The 23,613-nt window shown below is 43.4% G+C and overlaps 1 protein-coding gene across 6 annotated transcripts; it reads right to left on the bottom strand.

Annotated features, from left to right (window-relative positions):
- Positions 1–1,724: 1,724 nt before the first annotated feature.
- Positions 1,725–22,626, bottom strand: LOC121609122 (collagen alpha-1(XXVI) chain). Of its 6 annotated transcripts, none has more exons than XM_041940673.1 (14): positions 22,043–22,626; positions 21,666–21,788; positions 20,926–21,029; positions 10,126–10,187; positions 9,914–10,040; positions 9,061–9,195; positions 8,855–8,983; positions 6,071–6,154; positions 5,341–5,393; positions 5,192–5,254; positions 4,709–4,744; positions 4,587–4,631; positions 4,426–4,510; positions 1,725–3,712 (listed from the first exon to the last, which is right to left on the bottom strand). In XM_041940673.1, the coding sequence occupies exons 1-14, from the start codon at positions 22,213–22,215 to the stop codon at positions 3,582–3,584; spliced, it is 1,350 nt and encodes a 449-aa protein (XP_041796607.1). In that variant the 5' UTR covers positions 22,216–22,626; the 3' UTR covers positions 1,725–3,581. The 6 variants fall into 6 exon arrangements, with proteins under 6 accessions (XP_041796607.1, XP_041796610.1, XP_041796608.1 ...); XM_041940676.1 differs by having other exon boundaries at positions 9,088–9,195; XM_041940674.1 differs by having other exon boundaries at positions 9,061–9,192.
- Between the last annotated feature and the right edge of the window lie 987 nt (positions 22,627–23,613).

Below are 23,613 nucleotides of genomic sequence, written 5' to 3'. Positions count from 1 at the left end.
ACAAGCTGAAGGTGAGCGTTGATGAATACCCAGAATCGGAGGCAATTTAATTTGATTTAAACCCCTTAACTACCAGCTCCAGCTTATTACAAAGATCCTTCTCAGCTCGCTTCCAGACCCCCTCTTCACTAACAGTTCCATTCATAACCTACATGGCCCCTGGCTAGAGACACAGTAATCTCATTTGTACAGCAACAGATGTTTCTCTTAAAAACATCCGTTGACTGGGGAGTGAAAAGTCTGCCTCTCATTCTCTCAAGGGATCAAAGAGACCAGTCTAATGGCTATGAAATCTGTCACATTTGTACTGGTTTGAGGAGACATATTGACTTACAGTAGGCTTACTATGTTGTGAAACGTAAACGCTCTCCTTCCCTGCTCCTCTCGCTCAGCCTACACATATTTTATCAGGAAGCTTTCATGTTCTGTACATCAAAAGGCCGCACAGAGGAGGGGAAAAGAGAGACGAAAATGCATATGAAACAACAAAACCCCCAGACAAATAAACAGCACAGTGTTCCCATGGCAGCGCGGTGCAGCAATCTGACGGCTGGTTTCCCATGGCTGTGTCTCACTGCCCCATAGACCTCCACTCTGTCTCACTGATGGCTCCTGTGATTGCAATCATCCATCTTACTGTCAAAGGCAAAAAAAAGGGCAAGAAAGGGGAAATCACACACACCATCTCTCTCTCGCTTACTCGCTCCCTTGTGTCCGGCAAACAAGCCACCCCACTGTGAGCAGAGCCAACACACAGACCACAGGCCCTCTGCATTGGATGTGTGTATTTGTGAGTGTGCCCATGCTTATATGATCTACAGAGAGAACATGTGTGGGTGTGCATCTTTTGGTTGTCTGTGCCTGCCCATTATACTGCATGATCAGTCACTGGAGTGTACACGGGGGAGCTGTGGACATGTCTGATCTTGCAGCTGATCAAAAGCACCAGAGACTTGTTCCCTTGTGGCCATGCAAGCGGGCCTCATATCAACATGTCTCTGTTCAGTAGACAGGAAAAACAAGAGGAGAGGAACAGGCGGAGGAGGAGGGGGTACATCAGGAGGAAGACAGAAACAGGCAGGCAAAGCACAGATGAAAGAGTGCACAAAGAGGCCAGAGTGGAATATATGACAATGATACATAACCGCACTTATCTCCCAGTTCTGATGAGCTAATTGAATGGCAAAAGCCAGCTCTGTGTTTCTCTGTAGATGTAATAGCATGTGTGATCCCTCTCTGCAAACCTGCCAGCCCTCCTCTTCACAAGAGCTGCGGATTTAAAAAGAGAGAGAGCGCAACAGAACCCTTACCTACTTGCTTACAGGTAGGCTAAATCAGATGTTTACAATCTTCGCTCAGGGTGTTGACCGCTGGTAACCTTGACTACAAAAACTTGTATTAGGTGATCACCCACGGAGGGGACAAAGAGCGGGAGTACAGGGAGGAGAAGAAACAGATGGATGAAAAGGAGAGAAAGAAGAGCGGGGAAGCTTCTGCCTGTAAATGGTCTTGCCTGGCTGTGAAGTTGTGGTGTACAGCATGTGTGAATGTAATTATTGTGCAATAAAGTGGTGACTCTATGAAATGGACCCCTTTGTTGTTGTGACTTTAATCCCGCTTCAATAATCAACACATAAATATCTGCTGAGAGTAATGCCTTGCAAATGAAACAACAAAGCACACCTGCACATTATTTAGTATAAAAGATAATTAAACATGCACACAACGCAACAAAACAGCTGTATTTAAAGGATATCAGTAGACTAAAGCTTATGAAACATATAACTAATCAGGTACAGACAGGTTCATCGCTTTTCTGATAATGATGGCTCAAGATCAAGTCTGCCATTTTGGGAAATAGGCCTATTTGCTTTCTGGCCAAAAGTTAGACGAGAGGATCGATACCACTCCACTAACAGCGTCTGTCAGCAGCTGTGTAGCTTAGCTTAGCACAAATACTGGAAACATGGAGAAACAGCTAACTTGGCTCTGTTTGAAGCTAAGAAAATCTGCCTACCAGCCAACCTAAGGCTCAGTAATTAGCACATTATGCCTTGTTTGTTTAATCCATACAAAAACCTGACGACAAGTTGTGGTTTTACAGTGAGAGACAATATGTTGGCCGCAGGGTGCATTCAAGGAATGTTGGCAGAACAGGACGAACAGGAAAACCTCCTGTTATTTTGACTTGGGAGTCTTCATGCATAACTTCAAATGGACTGTTAACCTTGTAGTCACACCAGGCCCTTCCTAAAAGCTTCTCCTGTCATGCTACATATTTGTAGTAGTTCATTAACAAGTGAAACCAGATACGCACTAACAGTGTTTCAGTGTAATGCTCTGAGATGATGTCTTCACAGCCAAATGGCTGCAGCATATCACCATTGTCTGAAATTCCCCAAATCTGCAACTACAGTATATAGTGAGAGGCTGACATCAGTTTTTCTCATTCATAATTCTGCTCATAATTCTGGTCTGAACGATACAACAGGAGCGCAGCAGCATTGCCACCATGAGGTTGCAGGTGCTGGAAAACAGCCGGGCTAGTGCTTTCCCCCTGCTTTCTTTCTTTGTGCTAAGCTAAGCTGCCAGCTCCAGTATTGATCTTCTCATGTAACTCTCAGCTAGAAAGCAAATGACCTTATAACCAAAAAATGCCAACCTTTTCCTTTTACACATGAACCTTGTAATGGAGGAAACAAAGATTGTACCAGATGGTCACAGCTTTATTCAGAAACCAACAGGCTTGGTCTCTCAGAGACTCATTATACAATAATCATATCAGTTTGGAAACAAATCTCAGAGGCAGGCTGTGAAGACATCAGTATAATCCTGTCTCCATCAGCCAGTCACGTGAAGGTGCACTGGAGCCGAGCAGGGTTTATGGTTTCCAGGCCAAAACTCAACCGTTTCAGTATCTCTTCCTTTTGCTTTCCAGATGTGCACTCTCCAGATGCTATTCATTTCACCTAACTTTATTTTAAGCAGATATTCTTGGCAGCTTGTCATGTCTTACCTCAGTTTTAACAAGGCAGAGCAGCCAGAGAGACACAGAAAGAAGAGAGAGGAAGAAATATGTTTGACAGGCTAACACAAGATGAACCCCGAGGTCGTTCCAAAAATGTGTTTGACACTAAATAGTATATTTTGGGTCCAGCTCTCGGGAACTCACATTGCAGCCTGAGGAGCTTTGCAACATCGGTGGAGGGAGCTGATGTGTTTACTAGGCAGACTTTTATCTGAGGAAAGACAAGGATGCCAGAGAACTTTCATAACACTTTATGAGGCTGTATTTCATTGTACAACATTGTACAACTGCTGCTGCTAAGGTTATGCCGGATCATGCAGCAACAGTGTGAAAAAGGCTCAACAAAGCCTTTCATGTGGATGAAATGTTCAACATCTCATGTCTGCAAAGAGCTGCTTTTTTACAGCTGTACTCATTTGTAACAAAAAAAACAACAACAAAACAATAGAAGGCAAATAAATTGCAGTAATGAAGGTATAAGAAACATGATCTAAACAAACACCTGCCACACCCATCACAATTCTACACATACATACAAAATTAGACTATCCTGTTAAAGGGGAGCTCGTCTGTGTCTCTCATCCAGTACTGGAGGGGTTTGAACAGGCTGAAGCCGTTTGATCTTTATGGCAGCGAAAGACAGGGGGTCCGAAATGCTGCCAAATCCAGATCCTTCAGAGTTGTCTGCGTAAAGACATGAAGACAGAAAAACAGTCATCCCAACAAAAAAAAAAAAAAAAAGAAGCTTGTCTTCAAATACTGCTTTGAAAGAATAGTTGACATTTTAGGAAATCTGCTTATTTGCTTTGTGGAGGAGGGTTACATGAGAGGATCGATAACACTCTCATTTCTGTTTGTTCAACATGAAGATGGAAACAGCTCACCTGTCTCGATGGTAACAAAATCCTGCCACCACCAACAGACACAAGCCATGACACGCTAGACCTCCTGTGTTCAGTTCAAACCAGAACTGAGGAGTAAAAACGGCATTCATGTGCTGTGACTATTTCTTGCTCAGAGCCAAGACATAGTCCAGCAAAACACCCTCATAAAACAGCAAATTATTGTTTGTGTGCTTTGGTTTTTGCACAGATTAAACAAATGAGATGTAGCATTTTGAGTTGTCTCTACAGAGCTGGTGATAGGATTTTGTTACCTATTGTCAGAGCTGGGCTAGCTGTTTCCCCCTGTTGCCAGTCTTTAAGCTAAGCTAGGCTAACTTTAGCTGCTGGCTGTAGCCTTACATTTGACAGATATGGTTGAGAGTGGTATCTTGCTTCTCCCCATGTTCTCTGGCAGAGGGCAAATAAGCTCCCCAGAACGTCAAACTACTCCTTTAACATGATCGTTCTGAAGCCTGGAAAAACAGTTTCCTCCACCTCTGTTTTTCTCCTCACCATGAACGCCAATCATGTGCTCCAGGATCAGGACCCTCTCGGCCAGGATCTTCAGGGCCTCCCTGAGCTGCTGCACGGCCTCGCCCTGAACGACACCATCACATTCATGTAGGACCATTTTTCAAATGAGCCCAGGAGGAAAAGATACTAACGTCTCTCACCTCAATCAAGCCCTCTCCCGGCTCTCCTTTTGGCCCCGGTGCTCCCTGTGAAAACGCAGTAAAATAATACAGTCACCTCTGTGTTTTGTTTGTGTTTCTGTAACATGATAGCTTGTACTTACAGGTTGGCCCTGCTCGCCTGTTACACCTGGAGGCCCCTGGTAGAGAGAGAGCACAGAGAAATGAATTAGGACTCCTGCTCACACACATTTCACTGGCTTGCAGTCTTTATCCCCCGTGCTAATCTGCCTCTTCACCAGATCTCCAATCTTAAATCATGCTAGTAGAGGAAGGGGATCAGGTTTAAAGACAGAGGCCCACTAGAGAGCCGGATAAAAGAGGGGACCCGACATGGCTGCCCTGATTAGTGAGCCAGGCCTTGGACAAGAGAGAGAGGAAGAGAGAGAGAGGGGAGAGGATTAGTCACGGCTTGGAGTGCGTCTTTGAAGAAAAGCTTGTTCACCTTTAATGTGTTTAAGGTTGCATGACAGCTAGGACCATTTACAAACCGTAGAACAAAAAGCATTTTGATAGTTCATCAGATTCAAATATGTTCAGCCAACCCGTTAATCCAATAAAGAGGACGTTTTTTTAGGCAGTCTCACCCTTTCCCCTGGATCTCCTTTAGGCCCAGGATCCCCCGGCTTGCCTTGGAGGCCTCCCTTGCCCTTATGAAGGTAAAACAGAGGGGCATGCGTTAATGATGGCTGTCATATATTCAGATGCTTCCTGATCAACGGATACAGATACTCACATCTTGTCCCGGCAGGCCTGGTATCCCTGCAGGTCCTCTCAGTCCTGGAGGGCCTGTTGTGCCATTCACACATGAGGAGGATGGATGTCAAAATGTTTAAGTTTGGCTCTGACTATTGTGCAATGTCAAAACTCATTTCAGTCAATTTAACACAGTTTGATTTAATTCAGAAATTTCATTGTCCTGTGAGAGGGATTTATCAGGGTTTACAAAATAAACACATGATTAACCGATTGAACCTCCATGTTCTCAAAGTTTCGCCTGTATTTCCCCTTGAATTAAATGGTTTTATCAATGTTTTCGCATAACAAAGTCACACATATATTTTGTATCTGTCTGTACTCGTGTTTTATTGAATAATGCTCATATGCTCAAAATGTCAGAATTCAAAAGATCACTTTTAAAATAATTACATTAAGAAGAAAATTGAAGTTATTGTGTTAAAGTGCTTCGTGCTTCTTCTGACGCATTACAAATGAGAATGACATGTTTCCAATCTCTGAAAATTTTGGGATCTCGATTAGGATTTAAAATAAAGTTTTGTGAGTTTGAGCAACACTTAGCTGCACCACAGGGATTTGTAATGATGGAACTGTCCAAGAGGTCAAAACTCAATCATGAAATGATGCACTATATAAACTGTATATATGTATAGATAACACACACGTATGTTTCATGAACTGTGGCTTTTCCTTCTAACCTGTCGGCAGGAAACTATTCATATTCATACCTGAGGGGCCGACGGGGCCAGTTGCACCAGGAGGCCCGATGACGATCTGAGGAGCAGGGAGAGTGGGATGGTCGTGGATCTCCTCTGGGAAAAACCAAAGCAGAAGTTTAAATGAAAAGTTTGGTTCAACCTTTGCACAAAAGATAACGGAGATTATAGGAAATAAAGAGTTTTAATACCTGACTGAGGGTCATTGACAATGACGTTACAGCTACTTACAGCTTATCATTTAGATCATGCTCGAACATAATAAAGAGCCTGTTAATGTGCAGGCATAAAAACTTTTCCTCTGGAGTCAGAACAGAAGCAAACACCTGTGAGATTATACTCTATTTGCTGGTGTAAATGATTCTTATAATGCGTTCTTTGATCCACAGTAACCGAAGTGACTCATAGGCTGCAACACAGTAACCAGCCAATTACATGTGAAAATTGCCAAAATCTCATGACTCCACTGCTGCTGGCTTGCCAAAGCTCTAACACTGGATATCTGTGCTTTACGGACATGAAAGTAATGGTGGTATGAAATGGGTTTCATTCAATTCTACTGGTTCTAGAAATAATGTTACATTTTCCTTCTTTGCTGTTTTTATTGATACCAGTGGTGCAGCTGGTCAGCAAGAACTATTCTCTGCTAACCTTCCCCCCTGTCTCAGCCCATGCACAAACACACACTTGGTTCACTCTTAGCACTGAAATGCATCATGGGTGACCTCATATGAACAGCTGTAAATACAGAAGTAAGGCACCAACAAGAAAATAAGGACACACCAGGACCCAAGAACTCAAGTGAGACTCAAAGGTAGCATGAGACTCTGTATGTAGCTCAACAAACCTCCAAAACAGCTGAACTGCATGTGTCAAAATACTTTGTTTTGCAGCAGACACAGTTTTAACATAGCCAAATTAGCAAGAGAGTCTAATCTAACCAAATGTGACCACTCACTGCATTGCATGCATGTCACTGCATTTGAGACACACACAACTGGATTTAAAAACAACCTGGATCGGAAGATACTAGAGCCATCTGCTGCTGTCGACCTGCAGTTAAACACAGCTGCGTTTGGCATGTTCATACGTTTTCCAATACAACTTTCAGATTGTTGTCAGTTATATCCATCCATATACTGATATTACTGGGGCCTTAAACAGGCTAAAACTCAGCGGGTGGTATCTTTTTTTCAACCTCACAGAAGAGTTAAGACATCAAGGGTCTCCCTTCAGACTGCAGAGTTTCCTTAGCAGTCAGCAGCAGGACTGAATGCAGTGTGATCGACAAGAACAGCTGGTCGATCTAAAAGGGGTCCCATTTAATGGAGCTGTAAAATGCTTGCACATGATCCCTCTTCATAGAAAACATGCAGGAGGTGGAAGTCATGCCTTGTTCTCAGCATGTAGGATATTTCAAAGTATGCTTGTAAGTATAAATTTTGTTTGCAACCACACTTCCACTTCCTCTCCACTTCAACATATGCTCAGAATCAGCCTTCCTCGTGTTGAGACAGCGCTGTTACATTATGGCTACAGTCCACAGAACGGGTCTAGAAGGAGCAGATTTCCCTCTGGAACTAATTTTCTAATGTTACAGTCTCCTCGAGCCTGGCTGCCTCCCCAAGAAACTCCGCATGAGTGGCAGACTATCTCCCTCCCTGGTTCATAGCTAGCCCAGATTTTGGCTCTGGGCCGCGGCCTGTTCCCCCAAACGCAGACTGTTGTGCTGACAGCTAACAAATTAGGCCTGATTTACAGCCAGTTGGCCCCCCTCAGCTTACACGGTCCCACAGACCCAAATCTACATAGTTCCAGACCCACAGACACAGTCTCGGCTCAGAAAGGCAGACGCAGCCAAAAGCCTAATTGGAGCCAGCAGTCTTCATGAGGTAATGATTATAGGATGGACTTCTACTGCCTCCCTGTGGCAAAACCTTGTTTTAAATATGAGAGATGTGCCTTTTCACAGGCGCTTTTTCTTCTATCCTGCATATTTCAAACGATTCATAGTTTCAGACAATGAGGAATCAATTATTTCTGTGTTGAACAGTCTATATGTGTTTGATTGTACAGATGTTTGTGGGGAGTAGCCAAACAAGTGAAGCTGTGTTTAAGGATTCCAATGACCAACGTCTCAATATAACTTTCTTTTTTTGAGTCAGTCTTTTTAAAACCACCTGAGCTAATTTTGTGATTTATATGTGGGTATTTGGCTCCATTGTTGGTGGTGGTGCTAAAAGAGGTTGCAGTAAACAGTGGCTCAGCAGCAGCAAAACACACGGAAACAATTAAACTCAATCCAAGCCAGCCCTGCAAAGGAACAGTACTCTCTCCGTTACAAATGTAAGTGTGCCGCTAAAAGCTAAAGACACATACTGCTCACTTAAATGCTAGGAGACAGCTGCTTTAGTCTCTGTGATCCACCTGTGCCCCTTTTAAACCATTTTCGATCCATAGAAATGCACCTGGCCAGGGTTCGTCTTCTGCCTGACAAAATGATTGCAAAGACAGCAACGGGATGAACTGCATACTGCACGAGATGTGAGTGTGTGAAACTGGTGAAGCACATGACTCAATGTAGGACAAACTGTGAAAATGGACCTGTGGTTTTGGCATCAATTCAGACCATCCAAAGACTAAACGCCCGACTGGTTTTACAATTGTTCTCAGGTCAGAATTCAGCCATGTGCGTAAGATCTACTTCTATTATGTTCTCATTTGAGACCATCTGGGACAATTTAGCCCTAAGTTACAGTAAAAGAGTCAGTTTGGAAGAGGGAATTGTCTGCTCACCTTGATTATCCAAATGAAAAACGTCACCCCGCTCTTGGACACGAGAGGAGCTCCGCCCTGGAGGACCTGGTGGACCGGGAAGGCCAGGGAGACCTATTTCTCCTGGTAGACCTCTGTCCCCCTTTGGTCCTGAGCATCAACGTAAAACACAAAATCAATCAGTCTTGTTAAACAAACATTTTCTCAATTGTGAGAGTTTTTTCCACCTGGAAAGTCACGTCTTGATATTTTACCAACGGGTCCTGGGAGGCCTGCTCTTCCAGCTGGACCTGGAGGTCCAGCAGAACCTGGAAGCCCTGGTGGTCCGATGGGCCCTGGAGGCCCTCTGCCTACTGGCACTCCAAAAAAACCAAAAACACAGTCGACATCAAGGAATAGTTCACTCCACACTGATTTTAAAAAGCACTACTCTTCTGTGTGTTTCAAACTTTAGGTGTGGGGTTTGACAGAAGTGGGCATTTGGGACAAAAGGGGGGTCTAATAAAAAATGCTCTTGATTTGCATTATAGGTAATGTACGAGCCTGCATTTTTGGAGTTTGATTTTCTTTTTTCACCTATTTTTTTTTTAACTGTCTCTGACAAGTCCCCGAACTTTATGGAAGTAGCCTTTAACCTCCTTGCTGTATCTCAGCGTCTCACCAAAGTACTGAAGATTGTAAAATAAATATAAAATGTCCATCACATTTGCAAACATCCACCAAAACATGAGAAGCAAAAGCTAATAATCTATCATCCACCTAATCTGTGCTCTATCTGCAGCTTAACATTTGTTTTCTAATGTTGTGTGTCTAGACTCAGAACAAGCGCAACATGCCAGTGAAGATGTAAAGGTTGGACTTTTGGACCTGCAGTGTAATGTTTTAACATATGATTAAATGGTGTAAGCTGCTATATGTACAGTACGCTACTCCAACAAACTTCATTAGCGTTAACTGTTTACTTTCAGTCATTTCTGATTTAAACTGTGCATTTACTGCTGATTTATTCAAATCAACATTAACATATCAACAAACATCTCCTCTACATATTTCAGGAAGCATGTTTTTCTTGATGTGTACCTGGCGGCAGGTAGATTGGCGGTCCAATAGGCGTGGGTTGGGGTGCGTCCACCTCATTGTCTGTTGAGCCTTCTGGTAAACCGTTGACTTTCGGCAGGGATGAACCGCCCTCTTCTAACACCTTGATCTGGAACAAGAGCTTTGTATGAAGTTATCTGTGCGCAAACGCTTCAAATCAAATTATTCGTAGGCTGCAGACGGATCCTCTTTACCTTCGTTTCGATGGCATTTATTCTGCTGTTCATGTCAGTGAAAGTGGTACAGTTCATACACTCTGTAAGAAAAGACACAAGGATGAGTTTAGGTCCCACATTACAGCAGACGTCCATGCTGCTTCTTCTCCTGCTCTCTTTTCCTTTCTCTCTGTCTCTGCCTCGTCTCTTTCATCCCTGTTTCATCCTGGCACCATCAGTCGTATCTCTCTATCTCACACAGAGCATGTCACGCCAAGACACACAAGAACAATGTCCATCAAACCAGACTCAAGAATTTATGAGGAATTCCTCCTTAAATCATGTCACTCACTCACAGGATAAATATTATTAGACCGCTCATGAAATTCTCTCTCACACACACAAGCCTGGCACACACCTGCTTGTCTCCTGACTCAGCATGTTTTCTGTCTGTTGGCCCACTGGCAGTGATGGCCTGAATGCCCACACTCACACCTTCCTCCAGATACCGAAACCAAAGCCACGAACTGTGTGTAGCACATGGAAACGAAAACAAACACACATTTACACCTGTCCGTGCATCCGAAGCATGATATATCTGATTCCTCATTGCCATGTTGTTCTCAAGCAACCATTAAGGGCACGTTATGTAGAGCCAGTCCAGCACATAGCATCCTGGTGCTCTACATGCTCACTAGCCGAGCTTTTTGCCCAACAACAACAGTGACTGGCTGCAGCATAAAGTATCACAAATTAGAGCAGAAAAAACTGTTATAATCCTCCATGGGTTCATCCCTTTGAGCAAACTCGTTTACTCTCTCTCAAACTCTCATGGTAATTTATTGCGATTGACTACAGCAGCTTTAACAGTAAGAAGTGGGTTTGGGGCTGAGTGCCACAGACAGAGCTGTTAAGTATTTAGAGATGAACTAATGCATTGTTGAATTTGGTCTTTTTATAGCATTTGTTGACAATATCCAAAATATCAAATAATGCCAGACTTATCCGTTCAGAAACAGTGTAAACACTTGGGAGGAAAGAAGCTGCTCTTTGCTTATCTTTTCCGGTTTATTTGTATTCATTTTTGCAGCACCAGCAAAATATTTATGTGCATGTTCCTCATTGAAATTCCTGTTTGCCAGGAACTTTCTAGTTATTTTCACTTTGTTTTAAACACTGTCACAAAATATGCCTGGTCTACCCACCACTAAGCCACAAGTACTATACATTTCTGGCTGTGCTAAAATTCTGGATCCTTTAAATGAGCCGTAATTCAAAACACAGCATAGCACAGTTTGATAGAAAAACCTGAATTCTAAATCTGAGCTGTCCTCTGGTCTATGGCTCATAAGAAGTCTGGAATGTCAGCTGTCAGTCCCACAGATGCGACCCACCCACATTGTGGTCATTGCAGGGATACCTAGAACGAGGAACAACTGGTGCTCATAAATAACGCAACAACAAAAATGACCCAAACAGCTCTGGTTTGCCTAAATCACCGTCTCCGACCGCAGCACAAAGGGCACTAACGGCAGCCGCTGAGGTTTCTGCTCCACTGAAATAGGACAGGGTGAACATCTGTGCCATGGCTGCATGTGTGTCCACAATCATGTAGATCCAGTCCGGTGGTGTGTTGGACTGTATGGGCGTGGTTTCTCAATGCCTCATTTCAACATCTCGGCTCTCGCCCTGGACTCGGCCCCAAACGGAAACAACAATCAACAGCTCAACCCAAAACACATTCCTCAGGATTCATCGACCCATTGAAGACGTTCAACCGCCGAGGCCAAAATGGCCCCACGTGAGCGGTTTGTTGTGACTGTCTGTACTGAGGTTTCTTCAGCGACTACACCAACGACATCAAAGCCGCATGCGGCGCTACAGCAAGACTGTGGGCAATCATGGGCTCCACAATGTGAGAGGACTGATGAGTTGATATGCCTTCATCTCTTCCAGTTATTCATCATGAGCCCAGAGGAAGTCTCCACCCTCTGACACTCTTTCCCTCGTATATACAGAACATCAATCTGTGATGCATTCCAAGAGTTATTTTATGATGATGTGGTGACATTTAGTTTTTAGCCACGGCTCTGGGAATGGCAGTGCTGGTCTGTCAGTCGCTCAGAAGGTCCAACTATTTAAATTTTCATTGGCACTATTGAAATTTTGTACTTTCATATTTGCCAAAGGCTGCATCCTGCAGATTTTGGTGATCCCTTGGCTTTTCCTTTGGTGCCACCATGAGGTTGCCATATCTGACTTTGACAACTGTCAGATGGATCGTTGTGAAATTTGGAGCAGATATTCATGGAGCCCATAGGATGAATCCACCTCCTCGACTTTGGTGATCCCTTAACTTTTCATCTAGCCCCATCATCAGGTCAAAAGGTCACTTGGTCCAATACTTGCCATCAGTCTCAGCTGTACTCTGTGTTTAGGGTAAAATAGCAAATGCTAGCATGCTAGCAGTGAGGTACTTTAACTGAAAATGCATCGTGTATAGCAGCTGCTTTGCTGTACAGTCAATTGACAATGAAAATAAGCACAGCTGCTTGGTCCATGATGGCTCACTGCTTCTCTGACAGTAAAGCTGTCTAGGCTACTCCAGGTCCACTCTTCCCTGCTAACGAGCTAACTTGTTCAATCCCTTGTCTAACGAGAGCCAGAAATAAACCAGCCATATCTTATTATGTCATAAACACCCACCACAGGAAAACACCAGAAACGAGTCAATCTGCCACAAATGCAAACCAGAGCAAAACAACTGCGTTTTTTTTTTTTTTTTTTTTTTTTAAAGGTGGTGGGCGGGATTTCCGTTCCTGCTGTTGGAATTTAATTATGTCGGGTTAGAAAACCAAACTTCCGCTGTGCTCGAGCCGATGTTTAGAACAGGACCACAGCTATAGAGTCTGTTTGGATCCATAATTACACCATGGCAACATAAGACATGGTTATTTTTCTTGGATTGCACTCAGCTCATGGGAAAGATTCAGAATTGTGTTGTCTTTAGTGGGAAGCCAAATAAACAGAAAGAATTGGGAACTTTTTCTGCTCCAAAGAGAAGAGAAGGATTTTTATGTTTGAGTAGTTTTTCAGATGCTACAGCTTGTCTGATATTATTAGAGATTCAACGAAAATTAGGCCAAGATTAGCATTTTGTTGATTAAAGGAGCATTAAAAAAAGACAAAAAATGATCTAGAGGAAAGACATAGCAAATGCAATGTTGCAAAACAAGTGAAAATGATTTAAGATGACCACAGAAACAGAATACTTGCATAACTAATAATAACATGCAATTAATAAAAATATGAGATTGCTGGTAATGCAGCATGCAAATGGATTACATGTCCATAAATAAGATGAAACAGAAGCGAGGCTGACGTTCTTCATCTGTGATAAGCTCAACTGTTAAGTCTGGCGATGAAAACTGAGAGACAAGAACAGACTGGCTGGCTGGATCAAACTCCCTCCAGGCAAAGCACAGAGAGAGTAAATAAGATTAGAAACTCTTAGAAGATAAATCTTCATTTAAACATCAGAGGAACCAAAACAAAGAGCATATTTCATCTCAGCAAACTACAAAAACACAGACCGCTTTTATGAATCATCACTTCCATTATTGTGCTGATCTACAGTACAAGAAAGCACAGCATATTCTGGCAAGAGTGTAAGTCAGACTGTGGGCATCGTCTGTTGAGGCAGCTACATTTCCTCCATTAGACCTGGATATGGATCAAAGAAATTGCTCTCTTCTTGCACACACACACACACACACACACACACACACACACACAGACGACCTCAACCACAAAACAAGCCATGACGCACACAGCTGGGGACAGTCATTTTAATGTCTGTATGTGTGAGCAGGACGGAAGGATGATGTATTGAAACATCTTCTTGGACCATCTTGAGAGTCGCTGTCACATCCCCAAGATACACAGACAAGTGTGTGCCCAGTCTGTAAGCTTTATGTGTGTGTGCGTGTGTGTGTGTGTGCAGACCACAGTCGGCCTCCAAGAGCTGGCTGTGTCCCAGGAGCCTGTTTGTGTCGGCCCCAGCCAGCAAGTGGTCAGCTATTGCTGGCACGGAGAGCAGCTGGCACAGAACACACACCCACACACACACACAGACAGACAGACAGACACAGACAGACAGACACACACACGTTTACAGACAGTCAAACACACACACACACACACACACACACACACACACTGTCACAAACTCTCTCACTCACTAAATCACACTCCCACTTTGACTGCGGTGGCTGGTGGACGATGGCGAACGGAGTGTTTTTGAAAACCAAGATGTCTGGTAGTCCACAGTGGGACCATTTAGCATTTTTCACCATGATGCCAGCTGACAGACCACACAGCATTTCTTTAAACTGAAGCTTTGCAAGATTTTGCAAGTAATAAATACTTGGCAAATAATTGAATTTGCCATTAAATTGAATGCATGGAGCCATTATTTCATATAGAACAAGACACGGTGAATGACGGACATCAAAACCACCGCTATTAATCTGACATTCCTCCTCAGGCGTAATCATGGAACAATGGCAAACTGAATCTCTTCAAATCTGAGAGTACACCTAATTTCTCTGACATTCCCTCATGCGACCAGAATGCATCCACTCATCCCATCACGCTGCACCGTCCGGCCCATCGGCCAACACAGCACACACTGCTGCGGTGCTGAAACACATTGGTAACAGTTGGAGATGGATGAGCCTGCTGGTGCACAGACATACAGTCATTGCCATGCTATGAGGTGGTGTTGTGTGAATTTGGTGAAGGGAGACGATGGCGCAGTGATCGGCTGCAATGAGGGCAACATTTTTGAGGTTCAAATGGTTTTACCGCCGCGTCTGATGAAGTGGAGAGAATGGAAATGGTGGAGACGCAGACAGAGAGCGGCAGAATATCCCCACGTAAAAGTCACTCTGGAAATATTGTAAGTATGTAAAGTTGGAACTACCTACGAGAAATACAGGATTCCTCATGAGCCCTGATTTTCAGAGGCTGGAACATGTCGACTATGAAAAAAGGAGAGACTGTGGAAGTGAGACAATAGAGGCCAGCGAGATTTACTGCTGCTCATTGATAATGTTTTGATCTACGTCAGACTGCAAATGTTTAGTTTTAAGGGCGTCAGCAGTGACAGGGCTGTTCAGTTGGTTGGCCGATGGATTGAGAGAGAAATATTTCAACTACTGTCAGAGGGATTATCATGAAATTTGGCAAAGACATTCATTCATTTAGAACACAGGATGAATCGGGTGACTCTTAAACATTTATTCTCACGTCACCAAGTCAAACTTTGTCTTGGTTTATCACCGAATACCTTAAAAAACAATCCCATCAGCCTCTGCTGCACCTCATTTTCGGTTAAATTGGTGTTTACCACAGCATACCGGCCTATTAAGATTGTCAGTGAGAGCATGTTAGCATGCTATGTTAGTATTTAGCTAAAAGCCTTGCTGTGCCTGGGTGCCATAGTATTGGTAGTAGTATTGGTATTGTTTGCACAATTTAACACTTGTGTTGATAAGTAAAGTCACCACAAACAATCATGGCTTGCTTCTCAGTAAACAAAATGAAAATCAAAACACATCATACAACTTCCAAACTTGTAACTGGGAAATTTCCAGTGGGGCTTGAAGGCAGCAGACAGATTGATATGCTGTTATGTCTCGTTGGGTCTGTTGAGGTGTTGTTTACTGTTGTCTGGTCTCTGTCTTGCACTTCCTGTCTTATTGTGAAAACTAATTCTCCTCTTGTTTCAGGCCCTTGACTTCCTGGTGTTTCCCCCGTGTATGATTGTCTGCCCCGCCCTGATTGTCTCCACCTGTTCCTTGTTACCTCCTGTATATAATGTCTGCGTTTCCCCTGTCCTGTGCCAGATTGTCTCGTGTCAACCCTGTGTTACACGTCAGTCCGGCGTTTGTCCTCGTGAATCTGCATTAATTTTAATTTAATTTTTTTTTTTTTAATTTAATTTTATTCACTGTAGTAATCCCAAACTGGGAAATTAGTCTCTGCATTTCACCCATCGCTGATTTACTGAAACACACACATGCACATGCAACATGCAGTGAGACACACAGGAGCAGTGGGCTGCCGCATCAGGCGCCCGGGGAGCATATTGGGGGGTTAAGTGCCTTGCTCAAGGGCACATCAGCCGGCTAATGGAGGGGGGGAGTGAATACTCCACCACACCCAAGTTTCTCTGCCAGTCCGGTGGGGGGAATTGAACTGGCGACCCTCCGGTCGCTGCTTCTCCAACCTCTAGGCCACGGCTGCTAGTAAAAGAGTCTTGTTTTTGGTTTTGTCTCCTGAGAATATCCTTCGCGCTTTTTGTTGTACTTTAGTATTTCTTTTGTACTTTGCTTTTTTGACACCTTTTGTTCCATTTTGTATTATCACCATTAGTTTTGTAATAAATCTGCTGGAAGCCTTTTGTTTTTGAAAGAATTGTCTGAGTCATGCAATTGAGTCCAGTACTTTGAGCCTTTCCAGCATCACACATGCGCACATTAACATTCAGATCTCTTCAGATTACACCAACCTTCATGGACTCTCAGGAAACTTTTTAGGAGCTTTACCTGCTTAACTCAGCATAAACAGATGTATGGAGCTGCAGACAGAGACACAGAGGGGCAAATGGAGGCAGGAAGACCCAATGATAAGATGGTGAAAGAAATGAAAAACCACAGACGGAGCGTGAACAGATAGATCATCATCCATCAGGCGGATCAGACCAGGACCAGGAACCGCTGAGCTATCCCATAGCTCCCAGCAGGTCAAAGGGTACTGCCTGACCTATATTTGAGCACACCCAGGGATGTAACAGAGACATCAGTCATATGCACACTGTGGAGATTGTGGTCTGAAGGAGCACATGTGGGATATGGCTCTGTTTTATCACTTTACTCCAAGGAGAGGAGAGCGGCAGATCTAAAGGACATAGGAAGTTAGATAAGTGGAAAGCAGCAAGGAATATAGAAGATAAAGAGGCCGGCAGTGGCAAGAAAATGCAAGGGCACAGCAAGGGCAACACAGCAAAGGCCTGCAAGGGAAGAGAGCAGATGATAAAATGGAAAAATGGAGGAAAGGTATTTTTGAATGATATAATATAGCTGGTGTTCTAGATAATCCCTCCAACAATGGGTTTTAACACACTTCCCTCACTTCCTGCTCATGCAGCTGCCGAGGGGAAACGGTGACTTTAGCAGCTTCATAGCTGAAGCATTAACAAATTAGCACATTTGACACCCTAAGCTTTCAGCCACCCTTTCACTTCTTTAATGAAATTCCTCGTTAACTTCACGAACATAAATTCCTGTGCTGGCACACCGGGGGTTCAAACTTGGTTAAACTTCTTTCCCTGAGCTTTTGCATGAGATCAAAGGTTACCGCTCTCATCAGGGGAGGTCCTGCCACTTTCTTCTTTTTAGATGAGACTCCCTCATATATACACACACACACTACCCACAATCCCCACTGTTAATATGATCATGTGTGCAGATAGGCGCTGGGGTGGTGTTGTGTTGGAGCAGAGGGGAGGGGGTGCAGGGGCCAACGGCAGGGAAATTACGAACACATTTCTCCCAAATGTGTTCCATGCCGTCATGTGTTAACACAACTCTGCTGAAAGCAAAATGTAAATCTTGAGATGCACAGTACACAGCCAGCACAAACCGGGCTGTCAAAAATATTGACGGGTCAGGGTGTCAACGAAATGTATTCAGAAAACTCCCACTTTCCATTAGCAAACACAGAAAAATTCAGGCTTTGCGACCAGATCCACCGTGGGGCTCGGCCACATGATATAAGGTTATTACAGAGGACAAAATAAAAAGCAGCAAATGCAGTAGAGGACTTGTAAAAGCCAAAACCAACAGTGAAAACACTTCCTAGTGCACATTTTATGACTGACTCAAACTACAGCATCACTATTTGAGATCCGTCAGATTCAGATACTAAATATATTTTCAGGGCTGCAACTATTGTGCACACTCTAACCTGCACGCTCAGGGGTGAGAGGAGCAAGTATCATCTCAGCATACACAGACTTATCCTCAACTCCGTCGCCTTCTTTATGTATCTGTATCTACATCTCTGAGGGCCTCAGGGGCCTCTGAAGTGGAGCCAGATCCCCGTCAAACGTAAACCAGAGGTGATGTCATTTTCAGTGGTAAGGCTGTCCTTCCTCGCTCTGATAAAGCAGCTGGCTCAGAGAACCCATTGCAGCAGCTTTCTGCTGCACAGACCTGCAGTGTTGGCTGAGCGGCACAAAGACAGACAACGGCTGCACAGTAAATATGAATGTACTGTCAGCAGCCAATTAGCTTAGCTTAGCACAAAGAGTGGAAATGGGGAAGCAGTTTGTCTTTCTCTGTCCGAAGGTAACACAATCTGCCTATCAGCAGCTCTAAAATCATTAATTAACCCGTCATATCCACTTTATTTAATCTCACAGAAACACTGTAGGGTAAAATTGCCAAACTGGGGTTACAACATGTGGGAATGTTTCATTGCCAGGAGTAGTGACTTGAGGTGTGGTCTCTGTACTAAGCTAATTAGCTTCTGGATGTAGCTTCATATTTACTGGACAGACATGAAAGTGGATCAGTCTTCTCATTTAACTTTTGGCAAGAAAGCAAATAAGTACATTTTCCAAGAATGTCAAAATACTTCATTAAATGCGATAGAAAGAAAAGGATATCTCTACGATGATGCCGGGGGAATAATGAGGGAGAAAACTTGGTGAATAGACCCTCAGAAGTTCTCAGATATGATGCATGACTTATTTTTACAACTGTCATACCGTCTCCTCCAATAACCAATAGACGAAAGACAATTGAAAGCAGAAACATGTCTGTATTCATGTAACAGCGTGATCCAAAACTCAAAGTGATTTAATGCACAGCTTTCTTTGAAGAAGCACTGAAAAAATCTGTGGTATGACTTTAAACTGTTCTCCAGTGGTATCACTATGAGGAACAGCCCTTATTTATATATTCCAGGGTATTCCTTACATTTACACTTCACTGACTTTGTTGCACAGAGGTTAATCTACATGAGGAGAACCAGTCTTTGTTTCAGGGCTGCAGCCTGATCTTAGCACGGTCACGTCTGTTACAAAGACCTGGTCGACGAGTGTCATGCTCATTAATCTCAGTGGGGCCACTTTCCCACAGAACTGGCTCTCTGCTGCGGTGCCGTCTGGGCAGCTTGTAGCAGCTGGAGCCCTGTGGGACAGAAACACTCCTCCTTACACTTCTCTCCTCTCCTCTCCTCTTGCCACACAGCTGTTTCTGCACTGCCAGTTCTAACACCTTGCTGTTCCTTGTGCTAACTTTCTCTAACTTTCCCCTTCTTTCTCTAACCCCGGCCCCTGCCAGCCCTCGCTCCACTCCTCGGTGTGAAGCAGACTGTCTGCTGACATCAGCCTCTGTCTTTAACGTTTCCTCACTGAGTCCAGCCTGGCCTTCTGTCTCTGCATATGGAGGCAATTTTCCTGCTGCTATAGAACTATTACAACTTGCAAATGCATTTCAGCAAACGTTAAATAAACAGCCAGATTACTTCTTCACACTCCTGCAACCACTTTGGTCTCAAGTGAACCGTAATCTCTGGCATTACAGACTCAGCGGATAAAGCTACGTGTTAATCTTTGTGTGGAATAATATCCATGGCCGAGCAAATAATGGCTTCCAAAGGCTTTGTAATAATGTCTGCGTTTATTCCATTAGTATTAATGTGTGTTTTCTTAACTTGTGGTAAATCTTGCCCATCCAAGTGCAACAATAAATGATTCTGCAAAATGGAACAAGGTGTGGTAATTATGACCAACAAGCAAAACTTGCTCATTGAGGTAACTGTTAATCTTGGACAAATGTGGACAGGCCATGGCCTTGCGTGTTCAGTTACCCACGAATTACTGTAACCAGCCCAAAAAATATCTTCAATGTTGCTGGGTGTGCTAAATAAATTTAATAGAAAGCCATTAAAATAACTCTGCATTTTAATTAACTGTATCTCAGCCAATGCAGCCTGACGCACCCTTTTACAGGCATCCACAATGTTTAAAATACAATATGTGAAAACATGTTTGTCAGTGTGGTTGTGAGCAGCGGTGGTTGGGTGAAAGTTCTGGTCTCTGCTGGGCTCAGAGTCTGCGGTCTTTGGCATCCAGGAGCAGCGCTGGCCATCAACGAGACATAGCCTACCTCCCACTTTACAAACAGCCCTGCAGGACGTTGCTGTGGGCTTTTTTCATTAATTCATTTGGTTGTAATAGCCATGACGATATTCGGAGAGACAGGCAAAACTGCCTCTGTGCTGTCTACGGTTAATAGAGAATGTGTGTGAGTCAAGTGCACATACTCACACAAAAGGACAAAGGAGGAGAGATACAGAGCGAGATGGCTACTGATACAAATCCTCCTTTCAGACACAGAAGCGCCTTTAACACACCACTGAAAAAGACAATGGTACAAAACCACCAACTGTTGTTTTACTGCACTCCATGTTCCCAAAAGTAATCCAAAACAGGCATTCAATCTTACTTTAAAATAACTTTACAATCATATCAAAAGGCCACTCCATCTCAGGAGCATGATTAGCAAGCTGCCTGACTACACACCACCAAACATGAAAAAAAGCCCTGATGTGGGTAAAGCTGCTAAAAAGATGCAGATGGGGGCAAAACACATGGCTTTTATTTCAGTGCATGAGAGACTTAGCCTCCAATCACGTTCTCCCCTGCAATGTCTGAGACAGTTGCATCAAGTGAAAGAAGAAGAAAAGGAAAGATAAGAAACTCACCTTCACGACACTCCTCTCCCACAAACCCTGGGCAGCATCTCCACTCCAGCGCGGTGACCTGCTTGTAGGTAACCTTGAAGGACGGCCTGATCACGGTCCTGTAGCTGGAGGAAGCAGCACACTGATTTCAGAGATATGTGTTGTAGCTACATGCAGACACACACACACACACGAATGCACAGATATGATCGAACTGCAAAATATTAATGTCTGATTCTTAGTTTTTTCAGTATTTGGGGGGCATTTCTGCCTTTTTTGACAGTGGACAGTTGTGTGAGGAAATGACAAGATTTTAAATTGAAATGTTGCATTTATATGTACTTCACTTGAATATTTCCATTGTATGCAACATTATACTTCATACTGATCCACTTATATGTGGAGGGATTCAGTCCCATATATTTCTGTTTGAAAGCTTTAAAAGACATTTAAAAATACAATTAAGTTAATTGTTTTCATGATACTTATGTAAGTCAAAATTTGAATGCAGGGCTTCAAACAGAGCATTAATACAGTGTTGTGTGAAAAGTTTTACTTATGCAAAAGATCTTCTTCCACTGCCAATACCAACATTTTCAACTCAGGAAAGGATGAAAATAAGGCACGACAGAGGCCCTGTGGCCCGCAAAATCACAATATCCGCCCCTGAACAGCAAAACAATGTCAGCATCACAGACAACTGACGGTGGAACAGGACTTGGCTGATCGCGGCCGCTGAACTGTGGGGACTCTGAGGGTACCTGATGACTTTGGAGCAGTGTCCAGGCCATCGGCAGCCCTGGAACACTCTCTGGACTGTGGTTTCCGTCCCGTTGTGCACCTGACAGGACACTGTCCTGGAAACAGTATACTGACACCAGTTCCTAAAATACACATGGAATAGATTTCACACTTACTGTTAATACTGTATGAACACATAGGCTACTATATAAAATCAAACAGCCAGTAAAGTTACGGAGGAGATCAGGCATAATGTGAAACAAAAAACTGAAACACCGATGTGACACTTTAAAGAACGCCAGAAATGTTTTTTTTTTTTTGCGCAAGCTGTAGAATCAGACATTTTTACAACATCCGCAGTGAAAAGGCGCCATCTCCAGTCTGCACATGTGCTCACCTGAGTTGGGTACGGGACCCGGTACCTGGCGGTCCAGTGCTGCCGCTCTGTTCCGATTTGATGCGCTGCCGCTGCACAGTGATACCTGGGAAGTGATAGACAAACCCTGTTCCCAGCGAAGGACAGACTAAACTCATCCACATGCACAGTGCGCAGAGGAACGACAAAGCCATCGTGTGCTTTTGATTTATCCCTGACAGAGATATCCGCAGATACCGACGATTTTCAAGTAAGTCCTGAAGCTACAAATCCCGCTTTGACGGAGCTACAGTATCTGAATTGGAATGGGGAAAGAAAGTCTAAGTAAACTCCACTGAGAGCAGGTCATTTCGTCTCTGCGACGAGAAACACACTGGCCCTCTCAAGAGCCCCACATGAATGACACACAGCCTCTTCCTATAGAATAATGCGGTTTTCTGACGTTTGACATCGTGCCGAAGACCGAGGAGTCAAATATCCAGTGTGCGTAAAAAGCGCGCGGAGTGTGAGGGCTGGAGACGGAGTGCGTAAAAGCGCATCTGGTCCCGATCGAAAAACCACGACCCCTCAGTTTTTCTATAGGTCCTTGATGTGAATGTGATGGCCCATTGTGAATTCACAGTTACTAAACTCTATCACAGCCTCTTACTCTTATTGTCTCTAACCTCCTAATTCCCAAGATGATGATATAATGAGCGATACCCGATAGGGACTTAAGCCTATCCTTTAAGCCAATAAACCAAGGGATAACAATGACAGATATGAGAGACGACATTACGATCTGATGGAATGATAATAACTGTTGTCGTTTTCATCACTTTGTCATGTATTTTCCTTTTGTAGATTAACATCTGGAGCTCTTATACCAACTAGCCTACAGATGTAGTACAATATTATATAACAGCTGCACTTCAATGCTTTAAACAAAATCATCCAGTCAGAGAGATTTTCTTCATCTGAATATGTGTATATAGTTTATGAACCTCTTTACGCACCGAAGTAACACCACAAGTTTTAGGGACCAGTGTCTGAAAAGTGTTTTGCAGAGGTTATAAATACGGAAACCTGTTTTTTTGACGGGATATCAATGATTAAAAGTAAAGAAGTAATAATAAAACACCAACAGTATCTCGACCAGACTGAAAATTGTGACTAATTATCATAGAATTTTGATTTAGCAAACCAAATTGCTGGACTGATTATCTCACCTTTTCCTTTGAAAATAAAACATATGGATTTATTGTAGCCTATTTCATTATTTATAATTTGTAAATCATACTTACATTTTGATTTAAGATTTGATTATTTTGATTTAATACGCCATGATTGTTTTTTTTTTGTTTTGTTTTGTTTTTACTTACCATCTCATAACTTTGACTCCGTCAAGTCAAACCTTTGACTTCGGCCTCTCATACTTTCTGCCTGCCTCAGTATTTCCTCTTGTGTAGTTTCAAACTGGTTTCCGTATTCTAACGACTGCTGACCAACTGGTTCTGCTGGGAGCCCGCGACTGGTTCCAGTGCGCCACCGGTGAATAAACTATCCTGGTCGGCAGCGCCCCCTGCTGACACGTTAGGCTCCGTACAGGCTGG

Source organism: Chelmon rostratus, chromosome 7 (assembly GCF_017976325.1).
Source record: "Chelmon rostratus isolate fCheRos1 chromosome 7, fCheRos1.pri, whole genome shotgun sequence".
NCBI lineage: Eukaryota > Metazoa > Chordata > Actinopteri > Chaetodontiformes > Chaetodontidae > Chelmon > Chelmon rostratus.
This window is presented reverse-complemented; position numbering and strand designations above follow the sequence as displayed.

Coding starts and splice junctions, on each gene's coding strand:
- LOC121609122 (XM_041940673.1), bottom strand. CDS start 22,215: ATGGCTTTGTCGTTCCTCTGCGCACTGTGCATGTGGATGAGTTTAGTC. Junction 21,789..22,042: donor GGGTCCCGTACCCAACTCAG/GTGAGCACATGT, acceptor TGTGTATTTTAG/GAACTGGTGTCAGTATACTG. Junction 8,984..9,060: donor ATCAAGACGTGACTTTCCAG/GTGGAAAAAACT, acceptor GTTGATGCTCAG/GACCAAAGGGGGACAGAGGT.